Source organism: Gobius niger (genome assembly GCF_951799975.1).
Source record: "Gobius niger genome assembly, chromosome: 1".
NCBI classification, from domain to species: domain Eukaryota; kingdom Metazoa; phylum Chordata; class Actinopteri; order Gobiiformes; family Gobiidae; genus Gobius; species Gobius niger.
This window is the reverse complement of record NC_136852.1, coordinates 40355079-40378991: the sequence shown is the minus strand read 5'-3', so window position 1 is coordinate 40378991 and position 23913 is coordinate 40355079. Positions and strand designations below refer to the sequence as shown.

Genomic DNA, 23913 nt, shown 5'->3' with positions numbered 1-23913 from the left:
TCCCCGAGTCTTTGTGCAGAAAAAAGAAACGGGAGCGAGTCGAAGGGAAAAAAGACGCTTGGATTCGTGGAGCCCAGCTAACGGTGCGCTGCTAACCATCCGCGCCACGAAAAGCAACATTCCCCCCCGGATTTCCACAATTCCACCCAGGTACAACCTCGCAATACACTCAGCACCAAAGATGCCTGTCCTTTTTTACAACCCCAGTGTTTATTTCAGGGATTTCTTTTGCCATTTGACCTCATTTTCCCCTCGCTCTCCTGTTAGCGTTAGCATCAGCTGGTGTCCACATAGGATCCAATCGGCTGTCACTAATTTGGCTAATCTCGCTTTAATCCTGTTCTTTTACACCTTTGTTCTAACGTATCCTCTCGTAGACATTACGCAGCGTTTTTAAACACTGTTATTTGAAATGGCAATTACCGTAAATGCCCAAATGTAACCCCAACCCAGTGTTTTGGTGTTGTTTACCGAGCGTAATAACCAGGTATGACACTGCCCATTTGTATGCGCGTCCAGAAGTGACATTTATCCAATTTGCAGGGAAAAAATAGACTCGTTTCCGCCTGAAATGGCCGGTTGTATAAAGCAACAACAACAGAAAAGAAACGTGCAAGAATGTTGAAGTTGTTTAATTAGGCTAAAGGTTAAGTAACATTGGTTTTGCTGGGCGGTCGTGTTGAGAATTTGTGCCACATCGAAGCTCAGCCAATGAACACGGATTTGTAAAAGAATAATAGTAAACAAAATCATGAATGTGAGATGAACAAAATCAGTATTGCCTGTTTAAACAAGTGAATATTGATCTATTCTACTTATTTGAATTATTATAACCATGAACATAAAGTGGGGCATGCTCGTAATCATTTATGAGTAAAGGCTGGAAACAAAGTACTTCTAATCAGGGGCGGACTGGGATTTAAAAACGGTCCTGGACTCTGAGCAGTGTGGCGCAAATTAGCGTAATTGTGACACTTCCACAAATACATATTTTAACCTCTGACCCCCCGCCATAACATTAACGAGTGCATTTTCCCCAGTTCGGCTTTTTATTATTATTTTTTTGATCGGTATCATCAGCAAAAAGAACGGGAAAGGTGGTCGCAGAAACAGAAGCAAAATCATTAATATAAATAATAAATAATAAAGGTCCCAAAATGGAACCTTGTGGTGCACCATACTCCACGGAATTCCCTTTAGATTCATGTTTTTTATACTGGGCTTTACCCAAATCTAAAAGCTTCTCGACTGGAGATCAACAATGTAACGCCTCATTTGAAAGCTAAGACCTACAAAAGTGACGGAAACTTTGGGTCACGTCGCCACATTTTTGTCATATTTTTGTTGCTTTTTGAGCTATTTTTTCTATCATTTTTTGTCCGTGTTTTTCTCATGTTTTTGTTGACTTTTCATCCCCTTTTTCTCGCTATTTTGATGCTTTTCTTTTTAGCTTTTAGATTTGGGTAAAGCTCGGTTGAGGCGGGACTGGTGGCCCTAGAGCCAGTGGCCCTTCTGTGCTCTTCCAGAATGGACATATGGCCAGTCCGACCCTGCTTCTAATGCTAGCCTGGTGAGACCACAATTAACTCCACTCTGTATTTATTACACAGAGGGGACACAGTGCGCCCTCTGTTGGCGGCATCAGGAAACTCAAGCGAGCCGTGCAATCAGATTTGTTTATTTGCGGTCACGTGTTGTTTGCGCGCAGTGTCACTCATGGGACACGGAAGACCCTAAATAACAATCCACGAATGGCGCATGGGAGAGAGTGAGCTTTTTCTGTAATTAAATGGCTGCTCTGCTTTGTGACGACGACACTAGAGGCTGCTATTGCTCCGCCAATGCTGTAGTTCCTCCATATAGCCGCTAGTCTCCCATTGGAATGCATTTGTAAGAAAAAAAATTGAAAGCTCGTTCTAGGGCCGGACTGTTAGCATTAGAGCCAGGGGCGGACTGGCCACATGTCCATTCTGGAAGAGCACAGAAGGGCCACTGGCTCTAGGGCCGCCGGTCTGGCCCCTCACTTTACCTTACCCTCACCCCCGGGCGAAACCGAGCTTTACCCAAATCTAAAAGCTTAAAAGAAAAGCATCCAAAAACAAAAATGTGCTGGAAAAGCAACAAAAAAGTGAACAAAACACAACAAAATGTGACGAAAATTAATAGATAATGTCTTCCTCATGCTCCTATTCAGCATTGAAGACTTTTCTGTTGCTGTTGTTGTTATTATTGTGTCTGTAATAACACCATGGCTGAATAAAACATTTGAACTGAACTGAACTGAACTGAAAATGAAAAAAAAAAAGAAAAAATCTAAAATAAAATAAAAACGTGACGACAAAGCAATGAAAAAAGCGGTGGAAAAAACAACAAAAACATGACCAAAAAACCCTGAAAAACAAGAGACGAAAACACAACGAAAAAGTGACAAAAACACGCCAAAAAGCCACAAAAAAGTAATGAAAAAGCAGCAAAAAGCAACAAAAACAAACAACAACAAACAAAAATGGAACGACAACGTGACAAAAAGTCACCATCACTTTTCTAGATTTGAGCTTTCAAATGAGGCGTTACAGTGTTGCTCTCCAGTAAAGAAGCTTTTAGATTTGGGTAAAGCCGAACTGGAGAAAATGCTCTCGGTTAAGGTAAGAGGTTCACATATGTATTTGTGGAAGTGTCACATTTACACTAATTTGGGCCAGGCTAACCAGAGTCCAGGGCTGGTTTTCAGTCCCAGTCTGCCCCTGATTAGAGCAGCGCGAGCTACATGTCACGTAAGGGCCGAGTCTACAGTGAAGATCCCGCCCTTATGCCCTTTTTAGGAACATGCTTCGTCAGAGCTCGAACGTAGTTATATTGTCAAACGGGGAGGAGTTAGGAATGACAGTCTATTAATAATATGTCTATGCTAAAAACACATAGACCGTAGGTGAGTTTTGTGATTCATAATCCTATATTATTAATATTAACGCAAAACTGCTAATAACACTGCATCAACGGCAGACGCCCGCCCTTCACTGATTGGTTTACTCCGCTTACTGTTCGCTTGCGTATGTACGGCTGCGGAAATGCAGGTGATGCCACGGTCACCACCAGCGATTGAGTCTGGTTTCCAGGCAACTGTAATGCCCCGCGCTTACAGGCAAGTAACTAGCCGACATGTAGCTTTAAGGTGTTTTATTTAGTGACGAGCTGTTCCAGCAACAGCTCGTGCTCAACACCCAGAACAGAGACTGTTAAAAATAATAGACTCCTCCTCACTCCTCCCCGTTTGCCACAATGACTGCACTCGAAGGGCAAATCATGGCGGATTTACAGACTCCGCCTCCCCAGCTCTGACGAAGCATGGGCCTAAAAAGGGCATAAGGGCGGGGTCTTCACTGTAGACTCGGCCCTTGCGTGACATGTAGTTCGCGCAGCTCTAATGCTAACAGTCGCTAACTAGTACGAGATTTCAACTTTTTATTTTTGAAAACCAGCTTGGTTTCTTTAATTGTAGCTAACCCAGCGTTATCACAGGAGGAATATCTATCTGTAGAAAGTTTAAGAAAATTAGAAACCAGGCTTTTAAGTTGTTTTTTACGTGTCTAAAGCGCAATTCCATTCCAATGGGTACCTAGTGGCTTTATGGAGGTACTACAGCAATGGCAGCCCTTAGTGTCGTCGTCACAAAGGAGAGCAGCCAGCGGCCATTGGACAGGACATAAAGAACCGTGCCCCTGTTTCTCTCAGAGCACACTTTTCCACACGCTCACAGCGCCCCCTGGTAGCCTAGCAGGTATACAACAGCATGTTACAGTACTTTTCATTAAAGCAAAAACGGACTGAGAGAACTGCTTGGGACTGTCTGAGATCCAGATGGGAGCTCTGGGGGGCCTGACCTGGCCCTGGTTTAGTCCTGGTTTAGTCCTTATTGCAGCTGTAACTGGGTCATACTGGAGTCCCGTGTTGGGTAAATCCTCCTGTAGTGAAATGCTTTGAACTGAGGCTGGTGTCGCTCTGAGCCTTTGTTTCTTTGGAAAATCCCAACAGTTGTTCCTCACACTTTAAGGATTCTGTTATTGTTGGAATCCAAAGTGATCTTTCCTCTGGTGGCACAGTGGGTCAGCGCTCGCCCTCTGAGGAGAAGGTCGTCTGAAGAGCTCTGTTTGTTTCGTTCATGTTTTTGCAGGATTGTGACTCCGAGGATGCGGCGCGGAGATGGAGGCGCCTGAATACCTCGACCTGGATGAGATCGACTTCTCCGATGATGCAGTGGTCAGTGAACGCATCACCAGAACACAATTAAATCCCTGATCCAAAAGTAGCACATACATATGTGGATTACCTACAGTCACCATTAACATGATAGTAAGACGAGACGGTGAAAATATTGATATGTCATGCTGGGGTTAATCCTTAAAGGGATATTTCAGGATTTTTGACATAGGGCCTCATTTCCTAGTTATCCAGAGTGTTGTTGATTTCTGGAGATATTTTTTTTGTAATTCAAGCAGTTCTTATGTTTGAAGAGTTACGTGGCGCTAGGCTAGTGCAAGGCTAGCGCATTTCTACAGTATCAGCTAGCCTGCATTAAAAACAGTGTGACCCGCTCCACAGAGCACCTGAATCACTTATAACACCAGACTAATCATATAAATGACTGTGTCCATAGAGTAATTTTAACCATTTTGCATTTTGCGGCGGAGTGATCTGCTAGAAAATAGTCCCTCAAAATGCGATCATTCATGTGACGCAAGGTCAGTTATAAAATGGGCCTGTTTCACTCGATGCAAGTGTTAGTTTTTGTGGGAAAAAAATAAAAATAAAGTGGGCCCGCGGTGCACGTTAGCCGCGCAACACTGTTTTTACGCACAACCAGAGGAACCAAGCTCAGCAAGACCCTGAGAGCAGTGACCAGCCTCTGTCCGACTTTAGAGACAGGAGTGGATTTTCTCACACATTGGACAAGTTTGATAGATTCTCTGTTTTCCCCAGTACTCCGTGTCGTCTCTGAAGAACATCCCGGAGCTGTCCAGGAGAAACGATGGAGCCAGCGAGGACAGGGCAGGTCTGACACTGTGATACATAAAGCATTGGATTGATTTCCATCTGGTTTTCAATCTAAATTTCGTGGAAAAAAACAGCCAGTCAATCATAGACTTAGGCTTCCACTTTTTAATGCTGAAGCACAAAAACCAGCGTGGTTAAAATATGACACCTCGCCCAGTGTTGTTACATGGGTCATAGCATTTTTCAGAAAAAGAAAAAACTTTTTGGAGCCAGGCTTTTCAGCAGGACAAACAAGGTCAAAGTCTTCATAGAAACACTATTTACCAAGTGTCTTTTGGTATTACAGACACATGTTAGCTCCCCCCATGAGGACCAAAGAGAAGGGCTGTCCTCGCCCACTGGCTGAAATACTTAGTCATAGATCTCGTTGACATCATTCTAGAACGTGCTGTGATAATGTGAGCCAGAGCAGAGGCATTAGAAGTGATTGGATTCACAAACCTGCCACGTTCATCTTATTCATCATTTGGATTATCGTCTCCTCTTTTGGACGTCTTTATGAGACGGTCATGTGACCATAGTTCATCTGTGCTGAGAGTGAAGACGCTGGACTTTGGGACAGTTTTTGTTTCATGTGTAGAGGTCCAGCCGCTACGGAGATATTAACCAAAAACCAAGTGTGGAATTCAGCATTTTGACCGTTACCAGAGTTACCACAATAGGAGAACCATGTTTGCAACTTGACTGCCACCGGGTCGGAGCAACCAATACACACTAATGGAATCACGAAGAAGAAGCTAGCATGCTAATGGGCAAAGCTAACTGTGGGCTAGCGTCACTTTAAACAGTATTTACAGCCAAGTTTGAGTGAAAAAAATTATTTCCATTGTTTAATTGGATGTACAATATCCCTCTCCCCCTTCGCCTTTCCTGTCAGCGTAGTATTTACTCTCCAAGTCAATTAATGAGTAAAAAAATCGCTACCTGCTACGACACCTGCAGTTACGCTTATGGCCTCTAGGGGCAAGAGTTACTTAGTACTGCTTTAAAATCTAGTGTTCGGGGCATTAGTAAAAGTTTCATAATTGAGCTTGTATTATTCAGTCATTAAATCTGTTTCCCCGCGCTCTGTCCAGCTCCCGTCATTAACTGGAGCCGCGGGGCCTCGTCGCACGGCCCCGACGTCCACAGCAAGTTCAGGCCCGTCAAACGGGTGTCGCCTCTGAAGCACCACCCGGAAACCGACAGCGGCGAGCCCAAAGACGCCACTGGCCCTGCCCCCGGCCCCAAGGATGACCCCAGCCCCGAGAAAGCGCCTCCGGCCGCCGCCGCCACCACCACCACCGAGCCCGCGCCCAAACACAGGCCACCCGGCGCCCCCCACAGCCTGTTCGGGGAACTGGAGCACTACGACCTGGACATGGACGAGATCCTGGACGTGCCGTACATCAAGTCCAGCCCCATGTCCACCACGCTGCCCCGGACGCCACAGGTACGAGGCCATCGACTTAATATAGAACCTGCAGTTACGCGTGCGACCTGAGGTGGCAGTAGCGAGTGTAGTCAGTAGAGTCAGTGGGGTTGACAGTACACCTGCACAGCGCCACCTACTGTTCATAGAGCGCACGTTAATTAGGCTTTTAACCTGAACCAAACACATGGACAAATGGACTGTGTCTGTGAGCCCCCCCTGTGTCTTCTGCCCCAGGAGAAGAGGAGCGCGCTGGGCTGCAGCGCGAGCGCCGCCGGGACTCTGGAGAGGAACCAGAGAGGGGCCAAGGCCGCCGCTCTCCCCCACAATGAGGCCCTGTCCCTGGGCAGCAGCAGTGCGCAGACCCCCGTGAGTAACAGCGTTTGTGTGTCTGTTGAGCGATACCAGTCTGTTATGGGGAAATAGATTGTTTTTTTTTTGCCTTAATCCCCCCACCCCTATTCTTGCCCATTTTTTGTTACATTTTTTTTTGCCTAATGCCCCAATTTTCCCCATTTTTTCCCCATTCAGTTCTGCCCCATTTTTTTCAATTTGTTCCTAATTTTTGCTCATTTTGCCCCATTACTTTTGTTTTCTTTCTTTCTTTTCTTTTTGCCACAATTTCCCCAAATTTGTCCCCGAATTATTCCACATTTTTCACACATTTCGATGATTCCGATATTGTAAATGTGCAGATCTTCCACACATTATTGTTCTGTTTTCTGATTCTAGACGACAAATATTTTAGTATAGGCATCAGAATGAAGTATTGTTCAGGTATCGGTATCGAAAACCAAGTATCTTTTAACGGCACCCACCCCTATTTGTAACTTAGGGCTATGGTGAGTGAAGGCCTGTCTCGATAATGACTATATCGACTTATTGCTTTATGGTTAAATAAAGGATGATCATGTTTTGGATCATCTGGGATTTTCATTTAATCTAGCAACTCCTGCGGTGAAATATTTCGGACACGATTAATGATCCTGTAAAAAAAAAAAAAATTGAGACAGACCTAAACATCATTTAGTCGTCGTTATCTAAATATCAGCGAATGGAAAGCGGAAGGTTTGATAAGAAGCAGCCAGAGGAGGTAAATCCGCAAATGCATTGTGCAACAAAACATGAGTCAGGGTTTCTGCGGGGCATTCAAAAGCTCGGAATGAATTGTGCCAAAAATCTTTAAATGTCAGTAAAAATTTTAATTGATTTGGAAATAGTAGCATTCCCCAATTTTGATGCACAGAGCGGCCCCTCCTCTTCCTGCTGGCCCCCAGAGTACTAGTGTTAAAAGTACTCACTTAAACCCTGAATTAAATTCTAAAACTAAGTTCATCCATTGTTAATGTTTGTCACGGTTGTGGTGGAGTGAAGAAAATAAAACCCAAAATGCAGGACTGCAACAAAACTGGTGAAGTTTAATAGACGATGAAAACCAAAATAACTAAAACCGGGGCTGACGTAGACAATGACGCGACAAAGGACAAAGGAAACACATCAGGGCAAAATCACAAGGACAGAAGACATGTCAAAGTAAAACACAGGACTAAACCAAACACAAGAAAACATACAAAAACAAGGGAACAAAAGACGAATCATGACAGTGTTAGCATGGATATATTTAGAGGAATTTTAAAGGCCAGTTTTAACATTGTTTGGCGTTTGGATTTAATTGGGGAACATGATAAAACCAAATAAACTAGTATATTATACCTGCAATGTAGATAATACAAGGAAGATGAAAAAAAGAGAAGTTTCCCACAGCAAATACATAGTAGTATATATATTTAAAAGGGAACGATGCAATTGATACGATTGATACAAATGTTTATCTTTCATCATTTTGAAGCTTTACTGTATAATGGCATTAAAAAGCATCTGTATAACGCCCTCCCTCATTTTCCTCATTCCTGTTGTTCCTCTCAGTTCTGCGTGTTGTCTCCCGTGAAGTGGTCCGACCTGAGAAAGTCCCGATCTGTCGACCCAGACCTCCATCACCTCCAGCGCCCGGGGGCCGCCGCCGGAGCCTTTACCCCCACAGACGGACACGTTTCTGGGCTGCTCAGCTGCTCCTCCTCCCTCTCCTCCTTCTCCGACGCCGGAGCGCACTCAGGTAAAAGCAGCAGAGATCGACAAAAGAAAGCAAACTGCAGATTCATGAAACATTAAGTTTGGAAAAGTGTTTGTAATGAAATGTGTGTTTGTAAAGTATTTAGTTATATAGTTTCATGGGGGAGAAGGGCGAGCTAGTTACTCGCCACCTCAATATATTGAACTGCAAACTTTGCTATTATAACAGGCCTGAACAAGCCATTCATCATCTGAAAGCTAAGAACATCCAGAATGCATGAGCTTAATTTTTCTGGACCTGTAAAGATGATCTCTCTCCTCCAGAGAAGCTCCTGTCGGCCCGCGTGTTCCCGGACGTCCAGAGGGCCTCGGGCGAAGCGGGGGGCTCCAGTCTGATGTTTGCCCAAGCGGGAGGCACCGCGGCCAGGCCAGACACGTCCAAACCCTGGGCCCCGGCTCCGGAGATGGACGAGGAGACAAAGAGGAACCACAACATCCTCAACATCGTGAGGGAGGGACAGGTCTCTCTACTGGTGAGGAGCAGTAACACGTTTGTCCACTAGAGGCAGCACTAGACAATCTCTCCTCTTTAGCCTCGTAGCGGCCGATAACTGTTTCCTCTTTAGCCTCACTTAGCGGCCGATAACCTGGAGCAGATCCGAGACGAGCGGAACAACAACCTGCTGCACGTGTCGGCGTCTCAGGGCCACAGCCAGTGTCTGCAGCACCTCACGTCTCTGATGGGCGAGGACGGGCTCAACGAACGCAACACGGAGGAGCTCACGCCCGCCGGACTCGCCGTCAAGGTACACAAGTCCCGGGTTCGATTCCCACCAGGACGGGGCCTTTCTGTGTGGAGTTTGCATATTCCCCCCGTGTCTGCGTAGGTTTCCTCCAGGTACTCCGGTTTCCCCTACCACTAAAAACAAAACATGTGCAATAGGTTAATCCTCCAGCCAGGTGATTCTGACCATCAGCCTGGCTCCACATCATGGAGATGCCCCAGCGGCATCGAAGGATGGGTTAAATGCAGAGGACAAATTTCCCTACGGGGACAATAAAGTGTACAAACAAACAAACAAACAAACATATAGTACCCCCCCCCCCACCCCCGGGCCGGACGGGGCCTTTCGGTGTGGCATGTTCTCCCCTAGTCTGCGTAGGTTTCCTCTGGGCACTCCAGTTTCCACTCAAAAACATGCTGGTGGTGATGCAGCGGCTCAGGACTTAACCCTACATCTGATCTCCTTAATTTCATTGTACAATTGTATAATGACAATTAAAGCTCATTCCAAATATTAAAAGTATTGTCCTGAAATCAGCTCCTGTCTCGACCCCCACTTTGGGAACCTCTGGTTTAGTTTGACACTGTTAGATTGTGAAGTTCAGTGTCTGAGTTGAACAAATCGCTCTGAAGCCTTATCCAAAGTGTGAACAAATGAGAGGAAGTTTAGTCTGCGCTGTCGGGGGGGAAGCTGAGAGCTGATTGGCTGCCAAACAGGAAGTGTGCATCCGTAGATAAAATATTTCCAGTTCAGATTAAAAGGAGGCCAAACCAGTTTTTGAATCAAATGCCACCTCAGGAAATATTTCCACCTAACTCCTTAAATGAAGGCATGGTGGCTTTGTTTACAGGGCACACTTCACACTGAGCTGAACCCTAAACCCCGGTGCCCGATCTCGTCTGATTTCGGAAACTAAGCCGGCTTAGTTTCTGGGTACCAGGGGCCGGTGTAAGAGTCGGTGGAGGTCAGTGAACCCTCTGGAGGTCAGAGGGTTCATTGATGCAGATGTGCAAGTGTTTCACCGCCAACTTACGGAGTGAATGAAAATGAAAAAGTGTGAAGCGTGTCTTCCTTGAAGCGCTTTACAAATAGGATTCCGTTCCCTTTTTCAGAACGGGCATCTGGAGTGCGTGCGGTGGATGGTCAGCGAGACCGAAGCCATCGCTGAACTGAGCTGCACCAGAGAGTTCCCGAGCCTCATCCACTACGCCGCACAGCACGGACAGGTCAGATCCACAGACTCACACATCTACACTGTCTCTGTCCATACAAATACTGCAGGAGTACAGTGCTGTGTTTACTGTTGTGTATATTGTGTGTTCAGGAGAAGGTGCTGCTGTGGCTGCTTCAGTTCATGCAGGAACAGGCCATTTCTCTGGACGAGGCCGACCCCAACGGGAACACGGCGGTGCACACAGCGGCGCAGCACGGGCACCTCACCTGCATACAGGTCTGCACGTCATCCAAATATGGTCATTTCCTTTGTGGGGGACAGCTGCAGATAAAGACATAGGGCGCATGTGCAGACAAAGTGACTAAACTTCAGCGCCGCTTTCTCCAAATCAGGTTTTCATTCCACTCTTGAACAACATCTACTGTGATATTGAGCCCTGCAGCTGATGGCTGTGGATTGCTTTTTGCTACACGCTCTGATGATCATAGAAACTCCTGTCTCACCTCCTACTGGATTCACATGTCTCCACAGAGAAGAAGGTCCTAGATAAGACAAGAACTGATCTCATAAACACTGGCTAAAACACAATTAAGATGCAAATAGCAAGAAATTATTTAGACTATTTACAACAAATATTGCAGTATAAAAGTATATAAATATGGGCTATTTTGAATTATGTTAAATGATTAGTAGGTAATACTTTAATAAGTCAGTTGTAAATATTTCATTGTCTCAGTTTAGGCAATATTTTAGTTATATGCAACAAAAAGTTATTGACGGTAAATGGGGGAAATATCTAAATAAAATCTAAATCGTAATATTGTTTTTTGGTTAAATCGAGCAGTCCTACTTTACAGTAGGGCTGCTCGATTATGGAAAAAAAAAAAAATCATTATTTTTGTCATAATTGAAATCACAATTATTCAAACAATTATTTGTTGCCTTTAAAAAAAGTATTTATTTAATTTATTTATATATTTATTAATAAAAAAAACTATGCTGAATATTTTCTGTTTTCTGAACAGTCATAAAAGTACAAATGATTCCAAGTTTGCCTCGATTAAGGAGAGGTCTTTGTTTCACGCCTGCCCCCTGCTGGCCAGCCCTCACACCTGCGCAAGCAAACTGAGCAGCGCGGCCTGATGACATCATCACACAGCGCTGTTTGTTTTCATGTCAGGCAAAAACATGAGCCATGGCACGTGAAATGCGAAGGGAAAATAATCCCAGCCCCATGAAATAATGCAAATCAAATAAAATGTTTTTTAAATGTGTCATCGTTTAGTGTAATAATCGAAATTGTAATCGAATTTCGATTAATTGCACAGCCCTTCTTTACAGTCAATAGAAGTTTATTTCACAGGGATTTTTAATATCTAATTCCTTATTTTTGATGTCTGTGAATTAGCTTTGCCGCTTATTTCCATATTTTGTCAAAGTCCTCAGAGGGGTATGAGTAAAGTAAAAGAAAGTTCACGACTTAGTTACTCTCGTGACTCTCACACAAAATGGAGTGGAAGGGCCAAGGCAAAGGGCTAAGGAGGAGAACAGATTCCAAAGTGACCTAAAAGTATGTACGCTAGACTCATGTCTTCAATGAAGTACAATTTACTGTTTTTAAAAAAAGTACCACAAAAATAGGATCAAGAAAATGAGGGAAAATGTAAATACATGTACTGATCATAACATTGAGTCCAAAATGTGATTCTTTATCTGTCATTTATTGAACGATAAGTCGATACAGTAATTATCGTGACAGGCCAACCTGAAATGTCATTAAAAAGCGATACACTGGATTCCAAATGTCATTAAATATTAAATATAACCTAGAAAAATAATTCAGCACATTCAGCTGCAGTTTTGGCTCCAAATATTCGGGTTGTGTCTGTTTTGTTTTTCAGTGTGTGGTTTTCCCTCATTCCTCTGTTCTCTCTTTCCCCCCAGACGCTGGTTGAGTACGGCTCCAACGTGACGGTGCTGAACCAGCAGGGGGAGCGAGCGTCCCAGAGCGCCGAGCGGCACGGACACACCTCCTGTGCGCGCTACCTGGTCGTCGTGGAAACCTGCATGAGCCTGGCCTCGCAGGTCGTCAAGCTCACCAAGCAACTCAACGAGTGAGTGACCGGACTGAAGTCTCGTGTAGATCGCTGACAGAAGTATGAGGCTAGTTTTCTGTCGTTTTATGTTTTCATGTAAGAAGGGCAAAGAAATCTATGTAATGGACAGGCCCAGGTTTGAATTTATGCTTTTATTTTGTGACTTATGCGGCCAATACAACTCAGTGGGAGCGACACAGTTTTTGAAAGAAATGTCTAAACAGAAAATGTCCAAGGACCTGAACTTCGCCTGGTCGGACAGTCTTGGTTGAGGCTTTGACAGAATTTTTTTAAGCCCGCCATTGAAAATCAAACCATATTTAAAATCAGGACTCCGCTCTGTCTCTGAGTGCAGCCACTGTGGAGCACCGCTTGGTTTAGCTTTTCATTTTGCACGGAAACTAAACAGCCCTTTTTAGCGCTGCGATGGATCTCACATCGGAGCTGAGAGTGCATGGATAAATACTATCAGAGGCGTGTTGTGTAGAGCAGACGGAGCAGCGCGTGGAGCAGCTTCTAACACGCACGATGCAAACTGCTAAATACTGTCCTTTTCACCCACTGTTTCTGAAACATTACGTTAAATTGAGAAAACGCAAATAATGAGCTCCAATTTGCATTTGTATTCATGTAATACGAGCCTTAAAGGAATAGGCCACCGTTTTTACCTACTAAGATATGTTCTTACCAAACCTTAGCCGAGTTAATATATCCCCGTCTGGTCTTTGTCCGTGCGCTCTGTCACACATACGCAGCCTCTCCCACATAGCTCCAAAAAAGCTCACGATAGAAGCTACCAAGCTCTTCCACGTGTTCCCTATTTAAATAAAGTTACGTGAAGTGTTTTCATGCGAAGTATATTTACACAGAAATGTATCATGTCGATTTTATAAGCAGATAAAAAGGGGAACTATATTGTGAGGCGTAATGATACGAGGAGCAAAACGTCCGCGCAGTAACTCCTAAAGACTTCCCCCGCTCACTTCCGTCAATAGAAGCTGCGTGACTTGTAGAGAGCAGCAGAGAACAGTTGAAGAAGCGTGGATAACTTGTGAACGATGCCTTTTACGTGCATCGTGCCGGGCTGTGATAACAAGCAGAAAGTATATAGTGTAGTAATGTTTCACAGATTTCCAACTCACCCCGGACGACGACACAGGACTCAGGAGCTCCACCATGAGGTAGGAATGCGAGAGCACTTTCCGAAAATATATTTTCTGCTTGTTGTAAAAGGCTCTGTACAAGTCACGCAGCTTCTATTGACGGAAGTGAGCGGGGAAGTCTTTAGGAGTTACTGCGCGGACGCTGTGCTCCTGTATCATTACGCCTCACAATATAGTCCCCCTTTTTATCTGCTTATAAAATCGACATGTTACATTTCTGTGTAAATATACTTCGCATGAAAACACTTCACGTAACTTTATTTAAATAGGGAACACGTGGAAGAGCTTGGTAGCTTCTATCGTGAGCTTTTTTGGAGCTATGTGACATGTGGGAGAGGCTGCGTATGTGCTCCGTTTGCCTGACAGAGCGCGCGGACAAAGAGCAGACGGGGATATATTAACTCGGCTAAGGTTAGGTAAGAACATATCTCAGTATGTAAAAACGGTGGCCTATTCCTTTAATATTGACGAGCAGATGATGCTCTGAATAAGTCGTCCTCCTCTTTTACGCACAAGTTTGAGCATGTTGCAAAATAAGTTTTGCACTGTTCTGTTCAAAAATCATGTTTAGTTTAGCTTTTTTAGTTTAGCTTTATCCTGCGATCTTTTTTCCTTACCTAGATAATAGGTGGCCTCCACAGTACATACACTACCGCTCAAAGGTTTGGAAACTTTTTATGTATCAGCTTTTCTTTATTTCCAACGCTATTTACTTTGTGTGATTCTCATTGAAGACATTAAATAAACACATGGGACAAAAATGGGTCAAATAAGTCAAAATATGTTTTACATTTTAAAGTCTTCAAAATGGCCGCCCTTTATTCTTGTAGTTTTCTCAATGAGCTTCACATAATAAGGTTGTCCATGAGATGGACATGAAGTGAAAAACATTTCTGTGACAACATCATGAAGCTCATTGAGGAAACATAATTCCATATGTGTTTGTTCATAAATGAATGCCTTCAGGGACTGGAGAAAGTGTCTCCAAACTTTTGACAGTGTTCGTTTCTTTACAAAATACATACGATGCATTTTCCAAACTGTTTCACAATTTTTATAACATTTCCAAAATTTTCCAAACTGACTCCCTCAAAGTCAATGACCATATTTGGATTACATCTCAGTCACAGCCTTTCATGCTACACGTGGATACCAAACGTGTCAGTATTTGGGAATGGGGGACACGTGAGAAAGGAGCGACACAGCCATGTGGGAGTCACTTCCAGGACCATCGTGAAGGGGAGTTTGGTCTGTTTTTTTTACTGACATTAAATCTAAGACGTTAAGGGAGAAACGAGGTTAAAAAATCTCAACCTTGATCCCCGTGTGAAAAGTCCATGCTTCCAGCTGCAGCGTCTCCATGGTTGTGCTTTGTGTCGGTTCACAGACAGGCGACCGAGAGGATGAGTCTCCAGAAACAGCTGCAGAGGATCATGGAGACAAGCAAGAGCGACAGCACCCCCTCCAGGTCACCAGGGTCAGTGTCACACTCAGCGGCGTTCAAAATCCTGCTTAATTTCTCACTCAACAGTTGCCCGTTGAGTCTTATTTGCTTTGGAATATCAAAAGATTTCCTTTGTGACATTAACTAGTATTCACTTATTTCACTGTTTTTTGGATCCTGAAGATTTTGTAATATGCGTGTCGCTGAACCTTTACATTAAGTAGTATTTGGACATTCAAATATTAAACTGAACTTGCACTGCTCAAACAAATCTGAAATATGATCTTCAAATGTGCTCTCAGAATATTTTAATCATTCTTTCAATTAAGGCTGTCAATAGATTCATTTTTTTTAATCGCGATTAATCACACTTGTGAAATGCGATTAATCGTGATTAATTAATCGCAGTTAATTTTTTTCTAATAATTATATTAATTTTTAATACTTATCCCACATAAAAACGCTTACATTTAAAGCACGTGATTACTGATTGCACATATTGCACATTTCATATTTATGTGAAAAGTCCAACAGCTGATTGACAACTCACTTTTTAGAGACATTTTCTTTTGTGCTGAACCTTTTGGACAGAAACTTCAAACTTTTAGGTTCATGAAGTGAAATATAAGGACACAATTAAAATATTTATTAATTAATATTAATTTATTAATATAATTAAATTAATCACGATTAATTAAATTAATCGTGATTAATATTGACAGCCCAACGTTCAATACAATAAAGGGAAAGAGAGCTGTAGTGAAGCTATGGTGAGTGTTTTCTCTCTCGATGAAGCTGCACCAGAGAGCAGGGCTGGGCAATTTTGCAAAAAAAAAAAAAAGATTATTTTCCCAATATTGATCGATCTTGATTTTCTTTGTAGAAGGTTCATACTGTCTTCTTAGGTTAAGTCTATTACAGTTTTGTTTCTTATAGTAAGACAGAAGATTTAGTTTACCTGCTTGACTAGTTTCGATCACTTCCTGTGATCTTCCTCAGAAGCGCCCCCTGGTGGTGGAGGTGCCGTGCCCCAGTTGTGGGATAAGGTTCCTCATAGATGTTGATGCACGTTTCCTGATCCGTGCCGAAAGTAACAAGTATCACCGCTGGATCAGAGAAGCCATCGAGATCAGGAAACGTGCATCAACATCATTGAACCGGGACGAGGGAGCGTACACCTTATCCCACACCTGGGATGCCGTCCTGGTGAAGGCGCCAGTCAGTAGGGGGGGTAAGCTCTCCCTACTGACTGGAAAATCCATGTGAGCTGCTACGACACGACACCTCCACCACCAGGGGGCGCTTCTGAAGAAGATCACAGGAAGTGATCGAAACTAGTCAAGCAGGTAAACTAAACCTTCTGTCTTACTATAAGAAACAAAACTGTAATAGATCTTGGTTTTCGATTCGATACTTTCAGTGTTTTAATGATAAAAACAATAAATGTGGCCTTTCCTGGACTCCAAGTAAACAGATGTTTCGGCCAAACTGAAACCGCAGCACAAACAAGCTCCACAATTCTAGCCTCCCGATATAACATCCCCATGTCACTTCACCTGTGACTGAACAACTAAAACATCATAATAAAAACAAGGAAGAAGCTTAGAAGAGTTTTGTTGGTCTTAGCTTTCAAATGAGGCGTTACCCTGGTCTGCAGTCTGTAAACTCTGCTGTCGAGAAGCTTTAGATTTGGTTCAAACTGGAGAGAAAGTCCTCAGTTAATGTGGGGGTTAAAGGGTTAATGCTTCTATAAACTTTTTATGCAAATGAATGGTTTTAATTACAATGTGTTTCTATCACCAAACTGATTTCTCCTCTGTTACTCCATCCCTGTGTGACCCCCCCCCCGTCTCTCGGGACAACAGCTCCCATCATGCCCCTGTGGAGGCGTGGCCTGAGCTGATGCTGACGGCGGAGGCCAATCCCGGTGACGGAAGCTGGACGGTCCGGCAGCTCCAGGGCCGAGAGCCGTCCGAGGCGGCCTGCCCCAGGGAGAGGCTCCCCGCGACGGGCACGCTGAGCCGGGACGCCCCCGCCGCAGGCCCCGCCCCCCCGCGCCGGGCGCCGCTGAAGCTGTCCCGATTCAAACACATCACACCGAGGAGTCTGAGCGAGTCGGACACTGAGGTCAACGGAGACGCACAGAACTGTGAGTGCAGACCTGGGTCACTCGCATCAGCAGACTTTAGTTTAGTGCAGGAATAAATAAAGGCTTTAAAACTAGGGCTGCTTCTGTTAAGTTTAGGTACTACTGGTATCAAATAAAGTATTGAAAGCAGGTAATGAAAAGACGAATATTACGGCATTTTAGTTTAGTTTAGTCTAGTTTAGTTTAGTTTATCGGCAAAAGGAAAGTATCAAAAAGGAGGAACCAATTTTTTTTTAAATCGTTAGATCCAAGTTTTGATGCTGTTGGTCCAGGGACAGAAATAAAGGGAGTGACTTGTTTTTTTGTTTTTTTAAGGTTATAATCATTGACAGTATATTTACAAATGGTTATAATGTATAATTCTTTTTTTATTTTTTTTATTTGTATGTATTTTTTTTATTAAGCAATGTATAGTAGTAGACAATGATTGAAACATTTTACAGTAGTTGCACATGGAAATAACCTCTAGAGATTAAAAACGATGCTTTGCTGGACCAGTGCAAGATCATAAAAAACAAAGAGTAAGAAAAAAAGAGAGGATAGGAAAGCAAAGGGAAAAAGAGGGAAATAAATAAATAAATAATAATAATGATGAAAAAGAAAAAAACATATTCTAACGCTAGGGGGTTTCAGGATTTAAATGAAGACATTCAACGCTGTACAGCACTCAACAGTCTTAATCGCCTTCTGTTTTTCAGAAAATTTAATTGAGAGAATGTATTGTTTGGAGCCGTTATAAAAGGCAGAGAAACATGGCCTTTTCCCGGAAAATAATAAGAGATTAATTAAGGAAATAGAGTTACTTTTTTGTAAGTTAGATTCAAACAGACCAAACAATACACTCTTCCAATGTAGAACAAAATTCTTTTCAATATTTTCATGAATAAAGTCACAGAATTTCTGCCAAAATAACACAACACTTGGACAGTACCAGAAAAGATGCACAATGGTTTCAGGATATACTTTACAAAAACTACAATCAATATCAATTTCTTTCTTAAATCTGTTTTTAATGTAACATTTAGAAGGATAAAACTTGTGAATAAGTTTGATACTTCCTTTACTTTGTTTTTTCACAGGCCCGAGCCACGTCAGCTGCTCCTATCGACGTGAAGGAGTAAATTATAATATTGTTCTGTTTTCTGGTTCTAGATTTGTTTTCGATACCAGTACTTTAACAATACTTGGTTTTCGATACCGATACCTGAACGATACTTTTTACTTTGGGCGGCACGGTAGCGCAGCGGTTAGTGCTCTCGCTTCACAGATAGAAGGTCCGGGTTCGATTCCCACCTAGACGGGGCCTTTCTGTGTGGAGTTTGCATGTTCTCTCCGTGTCTGCGTAGGTTTCCTCCGGGCACTCCGGTTTCCCCTACCACTAAAACATGCACAATAGGCCAGGATGAATGATGTGTGTGAGTGAATGTATGGTGGTGTCAGAGGGTCCGTTGGCGCAGACGTGTGTAGTCGCGAAAGCGCTTCTGACAGTCTCCCCCAGGGGAAACTGAAGCTACAAACGTAGTTTACCACCACCGAGAATGGAGTGAATGTTCAATTGTAAAGCGCTTTGTGACCATGTCTGTGAAAGGCGCTATATAAATAAAGATCTTCTTCTTCTTCTTCTTCTACTGATACGAAAATATTTGTTGTCTAGAACCAGAAGACAGAACAATAATGTGTGGTAGATCTGCACATTTACAATATCGGGTTCGTCTCCAATGTCAAGAAATGTGTGAAAAATGGGGGAAAATTGGAAATTATTAGTAATACAAAATTTGCACTCAAGTCGCTTCCTTTAATCCTGTCCCTGGACCAACAGCAAAAAAAAATGTGGTTCCTCCTTTTTGATACTATTATTTTTCCAATATAAATGTAAAAAATAATCTTAATTCTTCTTTCTATACCAGACTGGTCTGGTTTAACGGTGCCCAGCCCGAGTCCTGACGCTGCACTAGTTAAGAGTGACTGTTCTAAACTTCCCATTTCCTGTCATCAATGTGCAATAATCTCTCTATCAGCATCACGTTATCAACCTGTAAACTTTACACTGTTTTATAGTCTACTCTGATTTAATTATTAAATTGTTTTTTATGGTTAAATACATTTTGCCACTTAAAGGGGCAAGATGCAAGTTTGCCATTTTATACTCATTACTGCCACCTCAGGTCATACGTGTAACTGCACCTTCTATATATTAAAGGAATAGGCCACCGTTTTTACATACTGAGATATGTTCTTACCTTAGCTTTGACGAGTTCTTTAGGACCTGTCTGATCTTCACCCGTGCCTTCAGTCACGTAAACACAGCGCAGACGGCGTTAGCATTTAGCCTCTCCCTCTCTCCTCTATAGCTCCAAAGCAGGTCAAGATAGAAACTACCAAGCTCGAAATCCGCGCAGTAATCTTCACTTTACTGCGCGGATGCCAAATTACTCCTGGTATTATTACGCCTTACAATATAGTTCCCCCTTTTATCCGTTTTGAAAATCCACATTGTTTAATTTTGTGTAATTATACTTTGTAGTGGAACACTTCACGTAACCATATTTAAATGAAAACGTGGAAGAGCTTGGTAGCTTCTATCTTGACCTGTTTTGGAGCTATAGAGGAGAGAGGGAGAGGCTAAATGCTAACGGCGTCTGTGCTGTGTTTACGTGATTGAAGGCACGGGGGAAGATCAGACAGGTCCTAAAGAACTCGTCAAAGCTAAGGTAAGAACATATCTCAGTATGTAAAAACGGTGGCCTATTCCTTTAAGCTCGTGCAGTGACAGTGCAGGATTTTAGAGGCAGTTGTGGTGAACAGGTCTGAGCTCATTCTACACATTAGGACATGGCTGGAACAAGTAGGGGGAGGAAAATACATCATTTTAATATTTTAAAGTCTGTATAGTCCCTTTAAAGCTTCTTTATTCATTGTATATAAGTTTGCTTGTCTATTTTGCTGAGCTGATGTGACAAGTGAATTTCTCCGTCGTGAGATCAATCAAGGCTTATCTCTATCTCTTATCTCTTCTCTGCAGACGCAGTCCAGGCTGAAGAGGCCAAAGCCGCCCCCGGCCCTCGGCCCTCGCACCTGCTGCTCCCCCCTGAGGACCAGGCGGTCCCAGACCACCTCCAGCTGATGCTGCAGAAGCACCTGCCCCACTCCCAGTCCATCCCTCACTCCATCTCCTCCGCCGACCAGCGCAAGTCCGCCTTCTCCCTGCGCGAGTCCAAGTCCGTGGACCACTCCCTGGGCGACGCCCCCGCGGAGCCACGCCCCCCCGAGACCACCAGCCCCAAGAGCGCGCTCAAGTCGCCCTCGTCCCGCCGCAAGACCTCCCAGAACCTCAAACTCAGGGTGACCTTCGACGAGCAGGTCCACCGCAGCCAGCAGGAGCCCGCGGAGCCGGGCAAAGCGCCGCACGCCAAGAGGTCCTTCGGGTCCTTCAGGTCCATCATGGAGACGCTCAGTGGCAACTCCAACCACAGCAACAACAACAACAGCAACAGCAGCGGCGGCGGCGGCGGCGCGACGGCGGCCAATCAGAACTCTCCGGCGAGGAAAGGGGGAGGGCCAGGAGGAGGAGCTAAAGGAAAGAATCGAAGCAGCAACGTCTGAAGGAAAGAAGTGCTCAAAACTAGTGCTGGGTACTGTTATATTTTATTCCATACCAGTACTTTAATGATACTAAAATATTTGTAATCAAGAACCAGAAAACAGAAATATAATGTGTGAAAGATCTGCAAATATACAATATCGGGTTCATCTCCAATGTCAAGACATGGGTGAAAAATGGGGAATAAATTCTGTGAAAATAGGTCAAATATTAGCAATAAAAATGGGCAAAAATAAGGGGAAAAAATTGGGAAAATGTGGAAAAAATAGATCCTAAACTTTTTTTTCCAATACCAGACTGGTTTAACGGTGCCCAGCCTTATAGACAAGAGAAGAGGCTCAACAGATCTTTCCAAGTCGCTCCCAAAGGATTTCTACATTTATCCAGACGCCTGAATCACATTCAAGGAGCCTTTTCTTTTCGGATCATGCTTTGACACAAACATTTGGAAAAAAGTGGTCAAGTGCAAAGAGGAACCTCAAGTTGGTTTCTTCATTCCTCGACTAAGGCCTCACCGAAGCGCTCTTCTGCTTTTGAAAAGTAGCTGAAAAAGGTTTGCAGAGCGCTGATGTCGTCGGACGGTGATTTTTTTTTTTAAGTGCCTCAAACATTGGTCTGAAGCACAAACTGAACACAGCACCAGCTCCTTATGGGGCTCTGGTTAAACTAATGATCGTTTTTTTTTTATTTTGTTGATGCAAAAGGCCTGATTTTGGAACGTCTTAACGTTATTTTTGGCCGGACATTTCCTCAATCAAGTTAAGGGTAAGATACAGACGGAAACTCTGGGAACACAAAGAAACGGTCACGTTCGAAGATGCCTCTGAGAAAACAAAGAGGGAAAAAGAATCGACTGACCGTGAGATACCCCTAATGTAGCCCATACCTTTTGTTTTTCCGTCGACGCCGCATCACTTTCGGTTTGGACTCGAACAGAGCAGCACAAGACGGACTCTCATGCGTTTGTGAATGTGAGGTTAGCGGAGCAGTCGTATGCCGTCTGCATCTGCGCGATGATGGGAGTGTCGACATTGTTTAGCCTGTTTTAGAATCATATTTATGTTCATGCACTTGTTTGGTTTGTGACACTCTCCTGTTTTTTTATGAACCACTGTGTAAATAGCATCAGTATTTAAGATTTTGTACCGTTTTTGTAATCTATGCAGTTTCCTTCCGTAGCGTAGAGCGGAATGACGACGGGTCGACTTCGAGACCAACGAATAATGTGGAGATTCTGAAACTATTCTGAGAAATGCTGGGAATAAAGAGGCTTTTATTGACAAACTCCCACGTCTTTAATTGATTTCTGTGATTCGGTGTCTACTTGGGGTTTTATTGTGTATAAAATCTGCTAGTTTAGAGCGCTATGTGCATTTTCTTGAGTTAATGCAGGGGTCCTCAGACTTTTTTCTCTGGGGGGCCACATTATTGTTCCTGACTGTAATGGGGGGCCGGACCGGGTCGGCTATAACATAGACTTGTATGACTCAGACCAAAATGCCTCATAGTGAAGTAGAGATGACTCGCCTGCACAGTCGTCCCCACGACGATATCCACAAGATCAACACTTGATTCAGGCACATATTTGCTTCACTGTAGTGGTTTGCAAAAATAGTAATCAAGTCTTCCACTTTGTTTTAATTTCCATTTATTTATATTTTCAAATAAAACATCATTATGTAATGTGACCAAAGTAATAACTTCTTACACTTGTATTGTGCTTTACAAGTCTGTGTCACAAGTTTCTCAAAGTACTGTAGTCATTATTCATTCTGTAAGCTTCATTTACCACGTGGCTATAATGTGTTTATATTCTGATCTCTTATGTAAGTGTCCTCTGCTGGACACCTGTGGAATTGTTTTTTATTTATTCAAATTGCCCCCTAGTGGCTGGAATGAGTAAACTGGTTAGTTAGTTAAAATGTCTTAACTCCGCACAGGAATGGGCTAGAGACTTCCTTTTTTTTGGGACATACTCAGGGATTTGTGCTCTACAAGTCGGGGGCCGGATTAAATCATCCCGTGGGCCAGAGTGCTCGCTATGTAACTGCAGCCATACCCCCTTTGCTCTTCCTCCTCCTGATCCCATCAGATCTAAACAGGAAGGGCCTGGCTGGTTCTTGAACGGGAGACCATTTGGGAACAACAGCAAGCCTGGTAAATGTAGTGAGTGAGTGAGTGGTGTTGTGGATTTTCTTGCTTAATAAAGCTTAAGAGATGTTTGTCTAGTCAACATGTGAAGTTTATTACACAAATGCATTTGCGGAGAGGGTTACGCATGATGCGGGGTCATGGTAAGCTCTGCCCTGCTCAGTTTGGCATCACCTTTTATAAGGTGAGCACCACAGACACAGCAGCAGGACCGGGGTCATACACAACAGAGGAAAGCCCAGAAAGGCCACCAAAAGGCACTTTGCATGGGAATGAAATCAGGCTGGCAGAGGAGATCTTTGTCATGTTGGGGAGATGGGCCATGTGGGCCCTATTGTCTAGAAGTGTGAGGGCCTCGTCTGGAGTCCAGGAAAGGCCGGTCTCTCTACCTGGTTTAGTCAAAGGCCCAGCAGGGGACCCAGCAACAGGACGCCAGTGTGGTCACCAACTTAACTGACTAAAAGTGTCATAACAGTGGCTAGTGGTGGTAGAGGGGCCGATCTCATCCCGCTGCTTAAAGGAACAGGCCACTGTTTTTCCATACTGTGATATGTTCTTACCTGAGCTTAGACGAGTTGATACGTACCTGTCTGGTCTTTGTGGAAGAGTGTGGTCGCTTCTCAAACTCCCGTTTGGAGCTATAGGTATACATTGGGAGAGGCCATATGCTATCAACAACTTTGGTCTTTTTGCGTGACTGAGGGCACACAGTTTTTCCATACTGAGATATGTTCTTGCCTGAGCTCAGACGAGTCGACACGGACCTGTTTGGTCTTCAAACTTCACCCCTGTTTGGAGCTATAGGAATACATTGGGA

The 23913-nt window shown here is 43.7% G+C and overlaps 1 protein-coding gene across 1 annotated transcript; it reads left to right on the top strand.

Annotated features, from left to right (window-relative positions):
- Positions 1 to 21193, top strand: sncaip (synuclein, alpha interacting protein). The gene is made up of 14 exons (XM_079567417.1): positions 1 to 150; positions 4172 to 4257; positions 4978 to 5050; positions 6129 to 6484; positions 6701 to 6832; positions 8390 to 8576; positions 8858 to 9066; positions 9160 to 9339; positions 10431 to 10544; positions 10643 to 10768; positions 12437 to 12606; positions 15139 to 15228; positions 17061 to 17344; positions 20367 to 21193. The coding sequence occupies exons 2-14, from the start codon at positions 4201 to 4203 to the stop codon at positions 20945 to 20947; spliced, it is 2559 nt and encodes an 852-aa protein (XP_079423543.1). The 5' UTR covers positions 1 to 150; positions 4172 to 4200; the 3' UTR covers positions 20948 to 21193.
- The last annotated feature ends 2720 nt before the right edge of the window (positions 21194 to 23913 follow it).

Coding starts and splice junctions, on each gene's coding strand:
- sncaip (XM_079567417.1), top strand. CDS start 4,201: ATGGAGGCGCCTGAATACCTCGACCTGGATGAGATCGACTTCTCCGAT. Junction 9,067..9,159: donor AGGGACAGGTCTCTCTACTG/GTGAGGAGCAGT, acceptor TTTCCTCTTTAG/CCTCACTTAGCGGCCGATAA. Junction 12,607..15,138: donor CTCACCAAGCAACTCAACGA/GTGAGTGACCGG, acceptor GTCGGTTCACAG/ACAGGCGACCGAGAGGATGA.